The sequence below is a fragment of the Rhinatrema bivittatum genome, chromosome 17, assembly GCF_901001135.1.
Source record: "Rhinatrema bivittatum chromosome 17, aRhiBiv1.1, whole genome shotgun sequence".
NCBI lineage: Eukaryota > Metazoa > Chordata > Amphibia > Gymnophiona > Rhinatrematidae > Rhinatrema > Rhinatrema bivittatum.
The window spans coordinates 7603970-7624668 of record NC_042631.1 but is presented as its reverse complement, the minus strand read 5'-3'; the positions used below and the strand labels follow the sequence as shown (position 1 = coordinate 7624668).

Here is a 20699-nt window from a genome sequence, read left to right as displayed (position 1 = left end):
AAGCTAAGAGCTCAGTATGAGTTAGCACAAACACACAACACATTTTTTGTGCACGTAAATCATATTTTTTTGTGTGCATTTTTAAACTCCCATTGCATTAGTATACCATTAGCTTACCTCATTGGGAGTTTTAAAAAATTAGCTTACATGTTAAAAAAACAAAACAAAACTGCACATTGAATTTCAGCACACAGTTGTAATCAAAAAAAGTAATCAAAACATCAGACAAGCGCAACACTCCTTGGTACACCCCTGAACTCAAAAACACTAAACGAACCCTGAGACAAACAGAAAAACAATGGAGAAGAACCCCAACGCCAGAACTAAAAGACAAGTACAAAACAATTCTTCACACCTACACAATGGACCTCAACACAGCAAAATGGAATTTCTATGCAAAAAAATCCACAAATTTCAATTCAACCCTAGACACTTTTTTCCTACGTTGCAGACTTAACCAACCCAATCCAGAATACTACAACCCAAGACATCCCTACCATTTCCAGTGAAAACCTAGTGTGCTTCTTCAAAGACAAAGTCTCCAACATCATCGACAAGATTCCCCCAGTCAACAATGACCTTCCAGAACCACCCTCCCACAGCACCACGTGGTCACGCTTTGAACCCGTCACATCCACTGAAATTGAATCCCTCATTAAAAAGACTAAACCCTCTACACACCCACTGGATCCCATACCCATCAAAACCTTGAAACTCGTCACCCAGTTCATCTCCAGACCAATAGCCGATATAATCAACATATCCCTCGAGCAAGGCATCTTCCCCGACAAGCTCAAAAATGCAGTAGTCAAATCCATCCTCAAAAAACTGCAACTCGACAAATCTGACCCAGCGAACTACAGATCAGTCTCCAACCTCCCATTCTTAGCGAAGATCCTCGAAGAAACATTTAATAATCAACTCACAGATCATCTCGAAAACCAGAACATCCTACTACCAGCATAACATGGTTTCAAGAAACTATTCAGCACCGAAACTCTTCTTCTCACTCTCACCGACACCATCCTTAGAGGACTTGACCGTGGCTATTCCTTCCTCTTGATTCTCCTCGACATATCCGCTGCCTTCGACACCATCAATCACAAAACCCTACTAACCAGACTTCAAGAAATCGACCTACGAGACAGTACAATCAAATGGTTTGAGTCATATCTCACAAACAGAACATTCACTATAAAGACAAAAAATTCAGAATCTTCCCAGATACCCCTTCCACATGGTGTCCCATATGGATCTTCCCTCTCCTCCACCCTATTTAACATATACCTCCTCCAGCTCTGCCGTTTCCTCTCGGACTCAAACCTCACATACTACGTATATGCGGACGACATACAAATCCTGCTCCCCATAGACAAAACCATCGAAGATACTCTAAATAACTGGAATCATCTCCTCACAAAAATATCTCTTCTTCTGTCACAACTGTCACTCTGCCTCAAAGTAAACAAGACCGAGATCCTACACACATCCAACAACCACGCCTCACCCCTCCATAACAACTCCACACCTAACCTCAACGGGCCACAACTTACTCATGCTACAAAAAACCTAGGAGTAACTATCGATAATGAGCTGAACTTCAAACAGCACATCTCCACAATGATCAAAGCTGGATTCTTTAAACTGCAAACCCTGAAAAAACTCAAACCCCTCCTTCATGCCCAAGACTACTGAACTGTTCTCCAAACAATACTCTTTTCCAAACTCGACTACTGCAATACTCTACTGCTTGGCCTCCCCGAAGCTACCATCACACCACTACAGGTACTACAAAACGCTGTCGCCAGATCCATCACAAACATCAAAAAATGTGACCACATCACCCCCACCCTCAAAGAACTACATTGGCTTCCCATCAACCAAAGAATCCAATATAAAACCCTAACACTCATCCATAAAAAAAATGACAACAATAAGATGGACTGGTTAAACTCTGCCTTACTCCCATACACCCCACAGAGAAATCTCAGGTCTATGGACTCTGGGCTCCTCACCATCCCCAACCCCAAAACAGCACACCTCACCTCTACCCGAAAGTGAGCCATATCAGTAGCCGGCCCCATGCTATGGATCTCCCTACCACCCCTCCTTAGAAATTAACATTCTATGCAAATCTTCAAAAAACACCTCAAAACCTGGTTCTTCCTAAAAGCCTTCCCACCAGAAACATAGCCCTTCCACAGGCCCCCACTCCTATTCAGAAATGAATCTTCCCCAGCCCACTGACAACCACCCAATGGTTCCCCTTGTAAAATATAACTGTAAATATTTCTTCCTCTATGCCACCCCTCCCCTATCTATCTTCTCATATTCACATGTTAAATGGTCTCTCTAAATTACCTTGTAAATTAACCTTCAAAGTTATTATGTATATTTATCTTCCTAATCTTAGCATTTAAGTTACTATGTTACAATGTAAAATAAGCAGCCTCTGCATTATTTCTCTTCAGTTACATGTAAACCGATGTGATATCTCGATCGAATGTCGGTTTATAAAACCTAACAAATAAATAAAATAAACAGTATTAATGCTCAACTTATTACCTGGAGCCCTTAGAGCATAAACCCTCTCGGAATAGGGAAATACCCTACAGTACCTGAATGGAATCCACTCTGAAATGTCACAAAAGGCAGAATCTAAAAAGAAACTATAACTACATACAATAAATAGAGGGGCTGAGTGGCTTTTTTGCAGGGTTTCATGTTGCATCACCGGGTGTGTGGTAGTGGAGACAGTTTGGGCTGCTGTTACTGCGGTGACACCAGATATTTAGTTTTATACGCTCTGCGGTCATGGTTGGAGGAGTTTGTTTACTGAACGCGAGGTGCAGGGTTTATAGTAGAGTTCTGACCCCAGACTTTATTAGTGTTGTCTGATCCAATCGGATACAGGGGAGAGGGGCAGTGTAATGGATCCAGCTGTGGCCAGGGTTTGCAGAGGGGGGGGGAGGTCAGGTAGGGATCAGGGGGATGGGGGAGAGCCCTGAAGCAGCTGCTGGAGGTGGTATGAGTGAAGCCAGTACTTTTCACTGTGGTGGGGACACCAGTTAGGCTGGAGCCAGCCTTGTATCCTCGCCAACCCCCTGCGTTTTCCAGCTGTGCATGGACATTGAGCCCAGAGCTGAGAGCTCAGCGGGGTTGGCAAGCAAAATCAGTGCTCTATTCCTATCGTTACACTTCAGGCTCTAATGAGTTTCTCTTCCTTTACCTGTGCAATCTGTGGGGCCATTTGAGTCCTGAATGCTGGCAGGTACACATGGTAAAGCTTTCAAGAAGCTGATATCAGATATTTGGATGTTTTTAGCGGAGAAGTGAAGCTGCTGTTTACAACTGCCTGCAGCCCTGGGATATAATTTTCAGATTTACTTGTACGTAGGTACTGTCTAAATCCAAGAAAGGAGGGGTTGTGGTAGAGCAGAGCTGCAGGCTGGGGTTGGGCGTCCTTATTATGTAAGGGGGCGAGGCAGAAGGCCAGTACTATGTATGAAATACTCCTGCTCTCCCCAACACAGACACTGCACAGCACTGCATTCCTGCTCCATTCTCTGAACTTAGCCAGGGCTGCAAGATGGCCCAGAACATGGGCACTGCACAGCTGAAGGTAAGGCTCTTCTGCCAGGGTCAGGGTAATATTTGGGTTTGGTTTTTTTTACCTGGTCACAAGCAGAGCTAATTCTTGCACATGGGTGGGAGCACCCAGTGCAGGGATCTGGCGGCTGCGGGAGGGAAGGAGACTTTTCCAGGGATCTCCCCGTTTCCTGAAGCCTGCATGCTAGGGGCTCTCGCCCACGGCTTTCAGCAGCATCCTAGTGGCTGGAGGGGGGCAAACCTGTGCTGGCCATGGGCTTTACAGCAGGAGTCCAGCATCTGCGAAGGGGAAAGGGCATTGCTGCAAAGCACTATCTGGGGCAGTGGGGTAAGTGCATCAGGGGTCATGGGGGTAACTGCACAGCCGTTTCAGGAGCTGGAGACTTACAAGGAAAAGGCTGCATCTCCTGCTGTGAGGTAAGGAATATCCCCACCTGTGCTCTGTGCTCCTAGCCTGATGACAAGAGCCTCCTCGCACACCTCGCCAGCCTGCACGCTCTGAAATCCAAAAGGAACCTTTCTTTGACATAAAGTAAGTTTTCGGGTGAGATCATACCCACTGCGCCCTGGCTTACAAGCGGGGTTCTTGCCTTTCTGGTATCTGCAAAACAAACTCATTTGGCAACACCTGCTCGAGAAAGGGGCAGAAGGGGTTATTGTACAGCAGGAACAAATTACATTTACAGAGCAAGGGTGACTGGGTGGACCAAGCGTTCCTTGTCTGTTGATAACTTCTATGTTTCTAGGATGCAGATTTGGATTTATAGCAGGGCCGGGGAACAACTAATTGCATTTACTACAAATTATCCACACAGGTTTGCTACCTAACTAGGATTCAGCTGGCTTGGCCGTTTTTTCTTCTTTTTTTCCGCCCAGGCTGGCAGCAGTTGTAAGGGGAGAGGGTGAGCTGGGGGCTGACATTGTAAGGTTCATTGAAGAAGGGGCTTAGTCTTCGAAGCGTCTGGAGTTTGAAATAAGAGTTCTTTACTACCTGTTTTATTTTGGACCACAACGTTGGCTTATTTTTCCATCACTAGACCCAAAGTCTGGGCTTGTCCTGAAATGCATAAGCTTCCTGGAGCAGAAACATTTTATTTCCCATCCAGGGATCGGGTAAATGTACGGGGCAAGCTTCGAAAGGAGAAACCAAATTCTATGAGCAGCTTTATCTGACTCGTCCCTTGGTGATGCCTTAAAGGTAAATTTTAAAAGGGGTGCACGGGCATCCGTGCGCGTGAGGGTCCCGGAGCGCGCACACATGGACGCGCCGATTTTATAACATGCGCGCGTCGCTGTGTGCATGTTATAAAATCCGATCCCCACAAGCTTGTGGGTACCCGATTTTTGTATCGATGCAGGTGGGTGCCAACTCGCGAGCGCAAGTAGAGGAGGGGAAATGTTTAACAAATTCGGTCTATAAAAGCTCTGAAATAAATAAATAAATAAATAAATGTGTGTCGATGTGACTAGGCCTTTCCCCAGTTCCCTCCCAGGAACTTCCTGAACCCCCTAACTAACTTTCATCCCTTTCCCCCTCTCTGCCATGACCCCTAAACCCCCCCTAACCTAATTTTATTTATTTTTGAACTTACCTGCTCTCCCGAGCAGCAGTAAGCTTCGCACATCGGCCGGCTGCCAGCGCGCGCTTCACCGGGTCAGCGCCTAACGGGCGCCCCCACCCAGACTCCATCCCTGGCCTGCCCCCCCTTTTTAAAAAAAAAATCCCGCTTTTCCGCTGTACTGGGAGATACGCATGTGGCCGGGCCGCTTTGAAAATGCACTTGGGCGCGTGCGAGGCCCGGCCACGTGAGTATCTCCAGGTCTTGGTGCACGCCAGGGAATTAAAATTAGGCCGTTAATTAGATGCATTCAACACACACAGAAAAAAAAAAACCTACCTGGGTGAAAATCAAACTTAAAAAAGAAGAACCAAGCTTGAATCTCAAATAGAGCCCATGCCTACCTTAAGAGACCATCATAATAGAGAGCTATGGACATTCACTAAACAGCTGTTCCATGTGGGATGATAGGAACGCTTAGTCTAAACAATGGTCTCCAATATACAACATGTTTTAAATATTTTTCATTTCAGCTTGTGAATTATTTTCCTAATTCAGCCAAAAAACTGTCCAACAAACATTGGAATGCTTCATTCTATACTTCCCATCATGTTCCTTCTGAATCCTGTTTTTCAAACTAGAAAGTTTAAATATTCCAGTGAAGACCCAATGCCCCTGAGGAAGAGTCGAAATGCGCAACTTGTAGGGCTTTCTGTGGACTTGTACCTGGAGTGTATTGTGGGAAGTCACTGGTTGGAAGTTTGGACATTTCCATCTGTGGCATTAAGATCAGTGGATATCGCATTTGCTTCTGCTCCATAAGGACAGTTTTTTGGCTGTAGTAGAAAAGTAATTTGCAAACAGAAAAGAAAAATATGAAAAAAAATATTGTATATTGGAGACCAATGATAATCCAAAGACAGGGGAAGCATTGTTTACTCTAAGCATTCCTATCATCCCATATGGAAGAGCTGTTTATCGAATGTCTATAGCTCCCTATTATGACGGTCTCTTCAGCTAGGCATGAGATTCAAACTTGGTTCTTCTTTTTTAAGTTTAACTAAATGCATGGCACCAATTACCTAACAGACTGTTATTAGTGTATTGTGCATGAGATGTGCAAGCTGAATCATTGTTTAATAACTAGTTTTCAATAAAGAGCTGTATGTGCTTTGTAGTCTTTTGTTCTCTGTTTCTTATTAAATATATAAGGGAGCATCCATCATCCATAAATATCCATTATCTGTAACAACCATGGGCCCAACCCTTTTCAGCTATAAGGTGCTCCACTGTATTGAATAATATACAGTAGTGAGATCTGATCTGCCTTTCCCTGACATGCATTTATAATTTTGTATCTTTAAGTCCCAGGTTTTGACCACTGGAGGTGGGATCCCAGTAGGGGATAAAGTGAATGTTATCACAGTGGGGTCCCGAGGTCCTCTTGTGGTCCAGGATATGGTTTTCATCGATGAAATGGCTCATTTCGACCGGGAGAGGATCCCCGAGAGAGTTGTTCATGCCAAGGGGGCAGGTGAGTATGTTCTGTTTCTCATTCAAGCATAATTAAATACAGACAGGAAAATGTGTGAGAGGCATGAGAAATGCAATATTTTCTATATATTCATAAAAGACTTGTGTTGGTCAGCCACACTGTCATGTTTATCTGTGAGCATCAGGCGTGCACACTCAAACTCGCACTCCCACTCATATATACAGATACACAGACTCTCACATACACATACACACACACACGCTCCCCTATTCACAGATAAATATATACAGGCTCCAACTCCCACTCATGCACACACACACACACACAAACACATATATAAATACACACAGTCTCCCCTACTCAAGCATACACATACACCATCTCCCACTCACTCGCACACACACACACACACGCTCCCCTATTCACACATAAATATATACAGGCTCCAACTCCCACTCTTGCACACATACACACATACACCCACACACACACACACACACACACACACGCACGCTCCCCTATTCACACACAAACATATACAGATTCCCACTCACACAGACACACACACACACACACAGGCTCCCCTACTCAAGCAGACATACACACACCTGCAGACCTCTTCTTCAGCTGCCACAGGTTGGGGTCCATGGCAGCTTTCTCCGTTTTTGCCACAAGATGGGAACTGCAACAGCGCTGATTGTGTGAGTCTGAGATGTAAGTGGGTGGGCCATAGCCCACCCACGGCTATGCCTTTGTTATGAACTGGTTAAAAGACAGAAGACAATGAGTACAACCGATTGGAGGGCAGTAAGTAGGGCAGTGCCTCAAGGATTTGCACTGGAACCCAAGCTTTTTAATCTTCTTCTATAGCAATCACTATTTGATTTAGCGCTCTCTAGAGCTGGGCAGCGAAAGACGTCTAATATCCCGTCAGTGTAGTTTATAGAGAGGCTTCCTAAGTCTATATGCTTTCTGTTAATTATTTAACAAAATAAAACAATATTCATCAGTTTCACTTTTGTTCAGTTTTAAAATGTATAACTGTTACGGACCAGATAACCCGAGCGACGCCAGGCAGTTTTTGTTAGTACATAACATGAGTGCCCATGAAAATGAAGAATAAAACAATAAATACAAGTGAGGATGGATTTCTCTGTTTCACTCTGCCTCTTCTCTCATTACATAACAGCCGCAGCTCCTCGTATTTGTAATTTGCCCCTTTGCTTTCCTTCTTCTCCCTTGCTTCATCGGTTTCCTTTCTTTGTAGTTTTACGGGTAACGTTCCTGGATGCATTTGCCATGCTTTCCATGTGTCTGCACCCTCACATTTGCTGATCACCCTGATATCACATGCTGAAAAGGATTTATCGTTATAACAATTATTGCACTCTTGCAGAGTCTTAACGCAAGGCCCCTCGCCCCTGGATGAACATTGTTGCATGGGAAAGTTTCAGTTACATTTGCATGGTGCTTGTTCCTTGTGGGAAGGGAATATTCTGCCCTTGCCCCGTGCTTTCTGGAAATCCGTTAACAGTTTTGGCCCGCCCCACTATCTCCAGTGGGAGGCTGTCCCATGAATGCTTCTTTATGTTACTCCTGAATCCACCCCCTTTAGCTTCATAATCATTTCTTTTTTCTTCTAGAACTTTCTTTCCATCCCAAACATTTTAGGGTGGAGGGGTGGATTTTAGAGGGGGTTTTTTCCCCCCTGGAGACTTGTTGACATAGCTGGCATTTCAGTACATTCAATTGATTCCCGAGGGGCTAGAAATGGCGACAGTTCTAGCCAAACAGAGAACACAAAGGGACATAAGATGCTGGAGTCAGAGTCCGGCAAATGGTTGACGGTTGAGATGGCCCCGAGGTTTGATTAAAACTCATTAAAGTGACAGCCGGATACACCCACAGGCAGCGTCCAGGCTCCCTGACCACTGTGGCCCTGAGCTTTCCATTGATTTACAAAGCAAGCACTGGGGGTGCAGGGGCTCCTCCGGGGCAGTGCAGTAAGAACAGCAAAGCTTCCATCTCCTGCTCAGACCCTCCTTGCTAATATCCTGAAGTTGTTTTGTTTTTCACTGGCCTCTACTTAAGATGATTCTAGTTATCAAAACTTTAGACAATTAGCAGAAACATTTGTTTTTAAGCTCCAAGGAGACGTGCAACACAACATTTAAAAATAATAATAGTAATTGCATGTCATTAAGTTAAGCCTTCACACACTGACTTCCTAGAACTTTTTATAACTTTTTAAATCAAAATCCCAGTGTGACTTTAGGCAGGACACCTTGGTAGATGCAGTTGTTTTTCCAGTTGGGAAAAAAAGATGAGTCATGAAAAAAACTCTTGAGCAAACGACTTATTGTAAATTACCTAACTCGTTCACAATTCTTCCGCAAAAGGACTCCTGCTAGGCTTTCTCTGAGCCGTCCCTTACTGTGCAAGCAACGCTTCTGCTGTTGTCAGTGTGTTTTAAAGTTTGTTTCAGGAAAAGAGCTGTAACCATATTGGGGCAATTCTGTAACATGTACCTAAGTCAGCAGGCAAACATGTGCACGGGTTACCCCCATTTTCAAACTGGACTTACGTGCATTAAATCCACTTTGAAAATGATCCCAGCAAAATTACGTGCACGCAGCTGCACCTGCTGTTTGGTGCTTAGTTTACATGCATGGCTTTTAAAATCAGAAAGTATAAACCTCGGACAGACCCCACCCCCCTGGAATACCTCTCCCTGTACATGCATACAGCGTGTGTGCAGAGAGAGGGACAGAGCTGGGATTTTCATGCCCGTAAGGGACTGGTACAGGGTAGCAGAGGGCTCTTCTCTGCTGATTGAGATTCAGCAGAGCTGGGAGACAGCAAATCTTAGCCAGCCTGCTGCCCATAAATGTTTGCCATCCTAGGCACAGACATAATATACCTTTTCCAATCTCTGTGAGCCAGTTGATGCAGTGCATCTGGATTTCCAGAAAGCATTTGACAAAGTCCCTCATGAGAGAGGAAATTAGAAAGTCATGGGATAGGTTGTGGATTGCCAACTGGTTAAACGATAGATAACAGAAGGGCTAATGGTAAATTTTCCCATTAGAAAAAGGTAAATAGTGGAGTGCCCCAGGGTTCTGTTCATGGACCGCTGCTTTTTAATATATTTATAAATGACCTGGAAATGAGAAAAAGTGAGGTGATCAAATTTGCTGATGACACAAAATTATTCAAAGTTGTTAAATCATAAGAGGATTGTGAGAAATTGCAAGAGGACTTTGCAAAACTGGGAGACTGGGCATGCAAATGAAATGTAATGTGGACAAGTGCAAAGTGATGCACTGAGGGAAGAGAAACCCAATTTATGGTTACACAATGCAAGGTTCCACATTTAGGAGTCACCACGTAGGAAAAGGATCTAGGCGTCATTATTGATGATACATTGAAATCTTCTGCTCGATGTGCAGCATCAGCCAAGAAAGCAAACAGAATGCTAGGGATTATTAGGACAGGAATGGAGAATAAAACAGAGAATATCATAATGTCTCTGATTCACTCCATGGTGCAACCTCATCTTGTGTAGTGTGTGCAGGTCTGGTCACCACATCTAAAGAAAGATGTAGAAGAATTAGAAAAGGTACAGAGAAGGGCGACCAAGATGATAAAGGGGATGGAACAGCTCCCCTATGAGGAAAGGCTAAAGAGGTTAGGGCTGTTCAGCTTGGAGCAGAGACGGCTGAGGGGGGATATGATAGAGGTCTATAAAATAATGCTTGGAGTGGAACGAGTAAACGTTAATCAGTTGTTTATGCTTTCAAAAAGTACAAAGACCAGGGACACAATGAAGTTACTGTGAAATACATTTAAAACTAATAAGAGAAAATATGTTTTTATTCAGCGCATAATTAAGCTCTGGAATTTGTTTCCAGAGGATGTGGTGAAAGCTATTAGTGTAGCTGCGCTTAAACAAGGTTTGGACAAGTTCCTGGAGGAAAAGTCCATTAAGAATGATTAAGGTAGAGTTGCAGAAATCCACTGCTTATTCTTGGTATAAGCAGCTCAGAATCTATCTGCTCCTTGGGAACCTGCCAGGTTCTTGTGACCTGGCTTGGCCACTGTTGGAAAAAGGTTACTGGGCTTATTTAGATTTATTTATTTAGATTTTTATATTCCGCTTTTTGCACTTTTTCAGCAAAGTAGTTTAGTTACTGTAGGCTTAATAGACCCTTGGACAGACTCAGTACAGCAAGTCTTATGTTCTCTAGTTCTAATTGCAGTCAAAGTGTTGCGTAATCTATGGACATAGTCCCAGCTGTAGGAAGCAGTGAGAAAAGAGGCAGGTTTGTGAATCCCTCTAGGTCACCTTTCCTCCCCACTGGTCCTTGGGTACTTTCCATGGTCGCCAGATCCTTGGACTACTTGTGGGCAGAGATATCTAATGAATCTTCACTACGGAGGTCGGGAAAAGCAGGCCTGTTCCCAGCTCTCTAGGACTGGAGCTGCCTACCACATGCCCCACCTGATTCGTGGCTGGGGGGAGAGCACTCAGCATACACTCTAAACTCAAAAAGCACCTGGGCCCTCCTAGATGCTTCCGTTTTATTTGAGAAAATGTTTATATAACATATCCTACAGTCTACGTAGAGTAATATAATTTACTTATTTTATTTAATCCTATTTGTGACAGACTTTATCTTCTACATCACCCTGCCATGTGATAAGGGCCTACAAATGGAAGCAGATGAAATAAGACCAGTTGAAAGAGTTTATTTTCGTTTTCTTAAACTTCTTCAAGTCAGAGAGCGTGTGATCTTCTCCCCTTTAGTGATGGTTAATCCCCAAAGATTGTCCTTTTCTCCAGCCCCCATGCCGGTCTCCTTATTCTCATGTGAGTCCCGTCTTATGACTTTCAGTCACAATGAAACAGGAACTTCAGCTGCAAGCAGCAGCCCGAGTGTCTGAAAGCACACGATTATTATAGGCAGTTACAAACAGCCCGGGGCAAGGTGCCTCAACCTGATCATCTGTGCCGATAGAACTCATCAGTTCAGGTCCTATCTAGGGCTAGGCTGATGGTGACTGCAGCCTGTTGTTAGTCTGTGTGTGTGTATCTGGGAAATGAGTTGGCACCCTCAATACCGCCTAATTAGAACGGGAAGGAAGTGCTCTCTATTGCTTAGAATAATGAGCCGACAACCAGGGAAACCAGGACTCAAATCCTGCTCCTCTCACTGACGCTCCTTGTGGTCTTGGGAATGTCCCTTTAATCTCCTCTGTAGCAGAAAAGGAAACGTAGACCAGTCAATACAGTTCTGATGAATATTTATTAGGGAGATTAAATAATTACAAAAGAAATTGTGTAATCCAAATAGCCCAACTCTGGCCAAGTTTCACCTATAAAGCAAAGAGGTAGGCGATCTATGATAGCCGTCAGGAAAAACACAAAAATAGATGCTTTGATCTTTTTCAATGTTTAATAAAACAGAGACGTGAACACAAATTGCCCGACTCAGGCCGAGTTTCGCGGCTCAAAAGCCGCTGCCTCAGGGGCTTAAATACTCCACAGTCGTAATTTAAACTCAGTAAAGTGATTTTCATCCAATGTACAATCATTGATAGCCAGCAATGCATAAGATATCTTATGCATTGCTGGCTATCACGACTGTGGAGTATTTAAGCCCCTGAGGCAGCGGCTTTTGAACCGCGAAACTCGGCCTGAGTCGGGCAATTTGTGTACATGCTCTGTTTTATTAAACATTGAAAAAGATCAAGGCATCTATTTTTGTGTTTTTCCTCAAGTTTCACCTATTACATGGGCTGTATCTTTAAAAAAAAATGTGTATGTTCCACAATAGGTGCGGTATGATGGCACAAATATAGCAAATGGGCACAAAAAATTGTTATTATATGAAAATAATAATAAATAAAGAGTTAAATAAAAAAAAAAAAAAAAGATACCTGGCTTTCATAGACCGTCTTCCGGGTTGCCTTTTGGGATCTTTGTCTCCTCTGGCCTGAGGAATGCACTTAAAAGCTGCCATCCTAAGCTGCAGGAATGGCCTGGTGCCAGGAGAAATTTTTCTTGCAATACTGGTCCATTTACATAATATGTGAATTAATTATGCAGCGATTCTCTTTTGGCAAAGTCCAGCCACTTTGTCCCCTTCTATGTTATCACTGGTTTTATATGCGGTGGGGTTCTGTATGATCGACTGTCAGTGCCTACTTTGAATTTGACACCTATAGCATCTCCTCAGCTAGGTAACAGAACACATTTATGTAAATAAAGGTCTTGTATTTTAATTAGGCTATATCGAGGGCACCAACTCATTTCCCAGACACCTACTAATAACAGATTACAATCGTTATAAGCCTAGCCCCAGGTAGGACTTGAACTGACGAGCTCAAGATAAAAAGTTCTATATGGACTTTAGTGCAAAAAATATCAACTACACCTCCCCAAGTTGTAGCAGTAAACCAGCAATTTGTGTGATTTTACAGGTGAAATGTAAGTTTGTGAAAATTGCAAATGAACTGATTGTGCTTGATTCTTCAGCTCACTAGCGATTTTCATGCAAGTTTTGTATTTCCTTTTATAAATGCAAAATTATATACAGAAAAATGGCAAATAAAGTATGCAAAGATTCACAAATGCGATTATACACATGCGATTATACACATGCGATTATACACATTATTTGCAGTTTTCCTGCATTATTTCATTTGCAATGGCAAACTGCATATTAGTACATAAGCCCCTTAGATAGTTAAGCTCTGTAAGGAAAGGACTTCTATAGCACTACATGCATCCAGCAGTGCTATAAAAAGATAAGGGCTGTTATGTTAAAATATTTGCACTTCTGGTCAAATAGTAGGAAATAAACATCACTTAATTTGTTTTAAATTAAATGCACAGAAGAGTAATTAATAACGCAGTGCGGTAATTCTGAGGACTGGGCGCTTTTCTTTTCCAGGAGCATTTGGTTATTTTGAAGTGACCCACGACATCACAAAATACTCAAAGGCCTCGGTGTTCAAGCACGTTGGGAAGAAAACACCCATCGCTGTCAGATTCTCCACTGTAGGTGAGTCCTGGGTGACAGGATGCAGCAGTCTATGTGGAGGGGTAGCTCGGGATTTCTTCCTATACCCGTCAGCATCTCCTCATAATAGGATGCACTGCAATGGGAATGGGAGGGCTGCACGAATGAACTCATTTTGCTGATGGTCCAAGACTGGGTTTAGATGACCGCTTACGTCCATGGTAGTTTCACTGGCAACAAATCCCCTTGTCCATTTTTTTTTTTTTTTTTTTAGAAAGCAGGGCTGCTGTCTCAGTTTGTAGATGCAGCAGGTTTCTTCTCTGTACCTCATAGTAACTGAACTGCGTGGCCAGATGATTTTGTTTTTGGTTCTTTCTATAGCTTGACACTTTCCTCCTCCTTTTGGGCATCCAGCTCAATCAGTACAGGCTACGGTGACATGACTTGTCATTGGCAGTTATCTGAGGTTTTCCCTCTTTTTTTATTACCTCCCTCCAACCTTGCCCAGCCATTGTAGTGACGGTTCTTGGCCGGGGAGCCACCGACTGCAGCTCCCTCCAGAGCCCGGCTACAAGGTGTCATCATTGTAGCATCTCCAGTGTCAAACCAGGTCTCCGCATGGCAGCTCAGCACATTGACACCGAGCTACAGGACTGGCCTAAGCCACGTCTTGAGGTTTATTACCCTTCTGACAGGTCTCCAGCTCACAGGCCTCTCTTTCTCCTTGGGAAATGCTAATCACGAATCCCAGCTTTCTTTGGTAGGGGGAAGGAGGAAGGCAGACGGTCGGGATGTGATACGTAGTCAACGGCACCTTGTGACCACATTCCTAAACTAATTCAGACCCCATTAGACTGTCCAGCCTCGATCTGTACCCATTCTAGATCTGGGGATTTTAGTCTGCATCTTTGTGACCAAAAAGGCGGTTTGGTCTTCCTCTTTGCAGTTGGAGAATCTGGCACAGCCGACACTGTCCGTGACCCCCGAGGGTTTGCAGTGAAAATGTACACAGAGGAGGGCAACTGGGACCTTACTGGAAACAACACCCCCATCTTCTTTATTAAAGACCCATTTATGGTGAGTGGAAGACACTTTATTTAATTATGTACCTGCACTTGATCAAGATGTATTTAAAGGTATGAGTTGCATACCTTTTACGATGGATTTGCATAAATATAGGATTTTTTGTCAGCACAGAGAGAAGTCTTAATAAATAATGGATGTGCTACAGTTCAGCTAATCCACACCTTCTGCTTAGGATTGCCGAGTTCATTATTCAGTGCTATTAAGTGTATTTCATAGTCTATAGAATGAGGAGCTCAGCAGAAACACAGGTCTGATTCTATAGAATGAGGGGTGCAGCAGAAATGCAGCTCTGAATGTATAGAATGAGGAGCTCAGCATAAATGCAGTTCTGATTCTATAGAATGGTGCAGCTTAAATGCAGCTCTGAATGTATAGAATGAAGAGCTCAGCAGAAATGCAGCTCTGATTCTATAGAATGAGGGGCACAGCAGAAATGCAGCTCTGAATGTATAGAATGAGGAGCTCAGCATAAATGCAGTTCTGATTCTATAGAATGGTGCAGCTTAAATGCAGCTCTGAATGTATAGAATGAAGAGCTCAGCAGAAATGCAGCTCTGATTCTATAGAATGAGGGGCACAGCATAAATGCAGCTCTGAATGTATAGAATGAAGAGCTCAGCAGAAATGCAGCTCTGATTCTATAGAATGGTGCAGCATAAATGCAGCTCTGAATGTATAGAATGAAGAGCTCATCAGAAATGCAGCTCTGATTCTATTGAATGAGGAGCTCAGTAGAAATGCAGCTCTGAATGTATAGAATGAGGAGCTCAGTAGAATTGCAGCTCTGATTTAGCCTTTTGGCTAAGATCCAAGTGCAAGGTCCAAGCTATGAGCCTGAGGAATGGTCCCTTTGTGGTCTTCTGGCTGCAATTGAGAGCCTGAAACTATATGGGGTGTTACTGCACATCATTCTTACCCTTTGGGAACGTGACAGTGTTACAACCATGGCCAAAGCAGGAGACTTAAACCTCCTGCTTAAAAAATTTCAATAAATTGGTTAGAACACTGCAAATGCATTTAAATATCATGGAAGGATTTAATCCTGAGCCAATAGCGTCCTGTTAGTGGGGAAGGGAACCTCACTACTGAGGATTAGTCCAGTAAAAAGTATCGCTTTATAGTTTTTGTTTATTGGCCATGCCTCTTGTTTCAGGAAACCTAACAATCTCCAGTTGTTTTCTGTTTAATTTTAACTGTTAATTGTATAGATGATGGACAGACGGACCTGAGCATCTTAAGACAGGGGCTGAGGTGACTGGAATATCCACATCTTAAAGCGTGCACTTATCGTAGGAAATATCCCAACGCATTTACTGTCTTCGATGCATAGTAACATCAGGACTTGCTAGAGACATAAAGTTCCTGGATGTAATAAATGACTGCTTCATGGAGAAATTGGTTCAGGAACCAACAAGAGTGGGAGCTATTTTAGAATTAATTCTTAGTGGAACACAGGATTTGGTGAGAGAGGTAACGGTGATGGGGCCACTTGGCAACAGTGATCATAACATGATCAAATTTAAACTAATAACTGAAAGGGGGACAATAAGTAAATCTGCAGCTCTAACACTAAACTTTCAAAAGGGAAACTTTGATAAAATGAGGAAAATAGTTAGAAAAAAACTGAAATGTGCAGCTGCAAAGGTTAAAAGAATTCAACAGGCATGGACATTGTTTAAAAATACAATCCTAGAGGTGCAGTCTATATGTATTCCATACATTAAGAAAGGTGGCAGGAAGGCAAAACGATTACCGTCATGGTTAAAAGGTGAGGTGAAAGAGGCTATTTTAGCCAAAAAAAATATCCTTCAAAAATTGGAAGAAGGATCCATCTGAAGAAAATAGGATAAAGCATAAGCATTGTCAAATTAAGTGTAAAACATTGATAAGACAGGCGAAGAGAGAATTTGAATTGAAGTTGGCCATAGAGGCAAAAACTCATAATAAAAACTTTTTAAAATATATCCAAAGCAAGAAACCTGTAAGGGAGTTGGTTGGACTATAAGATAACAGAGGGGTTAAAGGGGCTCTTAGGGAAGATAAGGCCATTGCAGAAAGACTAAATGAATTCTTTGCTTCCGTGTTTACTAATGAGGATGTTGGGGAGATACCAGTTCCAGAGATGGTTATCAGGGGTGATGAGTCAGACGAACTGAACGAAATCACTGTGAACCTGGAAGATGTAGCAGGCCAGATTGACAAACTAAAGAGTAGCAAATCACCTGGACCGGATGTATGCATCCTAGGGTACTGAAGGAACTAAAAAATGAAATTTCTGCTCTATTAGTTAAAATTTGTAACCTATCATTAAAATCATCCATTGTACCTGAAGACTGGAAGGTGGCCAATGTAAACAATATTTAAAAAAAGGCTCCAGGGGTGATCCGGGTAACTATAGACCAGTGAGCCTGACTTCAGCCCCGAGAAAAATAGTGGAAACTATTCTCAAGATCAAAATCGTAGAACATATAGAAAGACATGATTTAATGGAACACAGTCAACATGGATTTACCCAAGGGAAGTCTTGCGTAACAAATCTGCTTCATTTTTTTGAAGGGATTAATAAACATGTGAACCGGTAGATATAGTGTATTTGGATTTTCAGAAGGCGCTTGACAAAGTCCCTTATGAGAGGCTTCTACGAAAACTAAAAAGTCATGGGATAGGTGGCGATGTCCCTTCGTGGATTACAAACTGGTTAAAAGACAGGAAACAGAGTAGGATTAAATGGTCAAAATTCTCAGTGGAAAATGGCCATTTGCCTCAGAGATCTGTACTTGGACCGGTGCTTTTCAATATATATATAAATGATCTGGAAAGGAATACGACGAGTGAGGTTATCACATTTGCGGATGATACAAAATTATTCAGAGTAGTTAAATCACAAGCGGATTGTGATACATTACAGGAGGACCTTGCAAGACTGGAAGATTGGGCATCCAAATGGCAGATGAAATTTAATGTGGATAAGTGCAAGGTGATGCATATAGGGAAAAATAACCCATGCTGTAGTTACACAATGTTAGGTTCCATATTAGGAGCTACACCCAGGAAAAAGATCTAGGCATCATAGTGGATAATACTTTAAAATTGTTGGCTCAGTGTGCTGCAGCAGTCAAAAAAGCAAACAGAATGTTGGGAATTATTAGGAAGGGAATGCTGAATAAAACAGAAAATGTCATAATGGCTCTGTATCGCTCCATGGTGAGACCGCACCTGGAATACTGTGTACAATTCTCGTCGCCACATCTCAAAAAAGATATAGTTGCGATGGAGAAGGTACAGAGAAGGGCAACCAAAATGATAAAGGGGATAGAAAACCTCCCCTATGAGGAAAGGCTGAAGAGATTAGGGCTGTTCAGCTTGGAGAAGAGATGGCTGAGGGGGGATATGACAGAGGTCTTTAAGATCATGAGAGGTCTTGAGCGAGTAGATGTGACTTGGTTATTTACACTTTCGAATAATAGAAGGACTAGGGGGCATTCCATGAAGTTAGCAAGTAGCACATTTAAGACTAATTGGAGAAAATTATTTTTCACTCAACGCACAATAAAGCTCTGGAATTTGTTGCCAGAGGATGTGGTTACTGCAGTTAGTGTAGCTGGGTTCAAAAAAGGTTTGGATAAGTTCTTGGAGGAGAAGTCCTTTAATGGCTATTAATCAAGTTTACTTAGGGAATAGCCACTGCTATTAATTGCATCAGTAGCATGGGATCTTCTTAGTGTTTGGGTAATTGCCAGGTTCTTGTGGCCTGGTTTGGCCTCTGTTGGAAACAGGATGCTGGGCTTGATGGACCCTTGGCTGACCCAGCATGGCAATTACAGGTTTAGGCTTACAGGCTGTATATCTGATAGCTTTAACTTTTAATCCTCTCTTAGCTGATTATCACATTCCATTCCTTCTCTAAAGCTTTACGTTTTTGGCTAGTGAGCCCCCAATCCCTCCCCCTCACACCCCAGGAATAAATATTTAGTTTGTGATCCACTGAAAGCCTTAGTCTTGATAATATGACATTCCTTAAGGGGCTGTAATTACAGGGGAGCACTGGGAGATTCTCTATCCCATTCGTCCTATCTGGGTGTGGGGCATTTGATGTCATTGACTATTCTAATGCTTTGGCTCCTGCTTGTGTAGACTTTGGTTCATAAAGAGAAAACACCTTGTATTTCATGGTTGTTTAACTTCACCACTCATGTGTAGAACAGACTGTGATGACGAGGATGCAGGGGAACGCTTTTTCTCCAAATACAAAGAGCTTTATACAGTCAGGTGAAAGCGCTGCCTGCTTCTCCACCCAACTCCCAATGACTCGGGCAGAAGCAGATTATGAGTTGGTTGAACACAAGGCTGCTCCTTGATGTGGAAGCGTTCTTTCCTGCTGGGGCCACCATGCCTGTCCCCCCACAAGGGAAAAGAGGGATGTGGTGGCAACGCTGACAGCGCTGGTACTGTTGACACAAAATGGCCCCTTCCAGGAGCAGCAGGAGGGTTCCGGTGATCCACAGAAATTGTACCAGGCCAGCAGTCCCTTTCATCAGGCCGGACAGTCAGGCAGCATGAATTCTGAGCCTGAGACATAAAAAACAACTCGTACCTGCATATACAGGCTAATTTTCATGACTGTGCCTGGTGGATGGGAAAACGAGTCAAAACTGTATTACGTGTCGCCCGCAGCTTGTGTGTTGACCTTTACGTCTGCGCGTCTAAGCAGACTAACCCAGAGCCCGCACTACCTCATTCTAATTACAGATTGAAAGCCGTGTTATTAGAGCTACTTCCCTAGTTAGAGATGACCGATCAAACCGCCTGCGCTCTGGAGGCAGCAAGGAAGATTACCCACCTTAGAGCCGAGCATCATTCTTTGTTAAAGATTTTAATACTTTTGATATATGCACCTATGAAGTAACGTTTCATTTTAAATCCTGTCGCCCCCCGCGCCATTTGCTTTTTATTTGATATTTGGATGCACTAATGATCTCAGTCTAGTTCTTTTACAGAAGACGTAAAGATCTTTGCACCCTCATCGAGATGATTTTGATTGGTCTGCCCGTCTCTGTGTGTTTTAGCTAAACTCAGTCTGCATCAGGCAATATTTTGGAATGCCAAATTTGTTTCTGTTAGGGGAAAAATCATTTCTAGTGTGGGAGCATTCTCAGTCATTTTCTTTTTTTTCATTCAAAATTAGTGTCCTTTTAAGTATGAAAATTTGTAAAAGGAGAGATTCTGTAGCAAATTTCACATGCGTAGAATCTATGGAGGCCACTTTATATTTTGAGATGTAATTTTATACGAATATGTGGTCACATTGTTTACATTTTTGTATTTCCACTTGTTACCAATAAAAATTATATTAACAAAAAAAATTATTGCGGAGATTGGCAAGCTAAGCAGGCCCTTTTTTAAAAAGCATTTTGCTATAGGCAGCACAGAAGGGGGAAGCACATTGACTGCTGTGAGTTTCCTAAAAGTGGCCAAACTCTGAGGAACGTAGCCAATTCTGTACAGAGGAAATTCTAAGCCTCATCCGCTAGTATAATCCCACAGATTATATTTTGATTGGATGTACAGTATAATTTAATATTGTAACTCCTAAAAAAGTTAAGGACTATCAGGCTGATGCAATATCTACGCAGGGGAAAACGGGCGCTGGCGACTGAGCCCATCCTCCTCCCCCGGCACGCGATGCAGGATGCTAATGAGCCACTGCGTTAAAAAGGAGACGCTAGGGGGAATGGCGCATCCCCAGCGCCTCCTCAGCATCGGGCACCCAGGGGAAGTGGCTCCCTCATTAATTAAGCATCCGTTTCCCTCACCTGACCACCGGCAAGACTTTTTTACTTTTTTTCCCACATTGCTGCTTTCTGTGCTTCCTCCAGTTTAATATCGCCACATTATTAAGTCAGAGGAAGCACAGAAAAGAAGTAT

General features: G+C 43.0%; 1 protein-coding gene across 5 annotated transcripts in view; it reads left to right on the top strand.

The window, feature by feature from the left end:
* Positions 1-20699, top strand: part of LOC115079432 (catalase-like) — a 46317-nt gene that overhangs the window by 7703 nt on the left and 17915 nt on the right. The window contains exons 1-5 of one of the 5 annotated variants that reach the window (XM_029583025.1): positions 3247-3271; positions 3534-3622; positions 6534-6702; positions 13620-13730; positions 14635-14765. In XM_029583025.1, the coding sequence (XP_029438885.1) occupies positions 3262-3271; positions 3534-3622; positions 6534-6702; positions 13620-13730; positions 14635-14765 (510 nt within the window). In that variant the 5' untranslated portion in view covers positions 3247-3261. Of the gene's footprint in view, positions 1-3246; positions 3281-3323; positions 3623-4715; positions 4808-6533; positions 6703-13619; positions 13731-14634; positions 14766-20699 lie in introns of those variants that run through there. The other 4 variants (XM_029583024.1, XM_029583028.1, XM_029583026.1 and 1 more) reach the window with 4 other exon arrangements.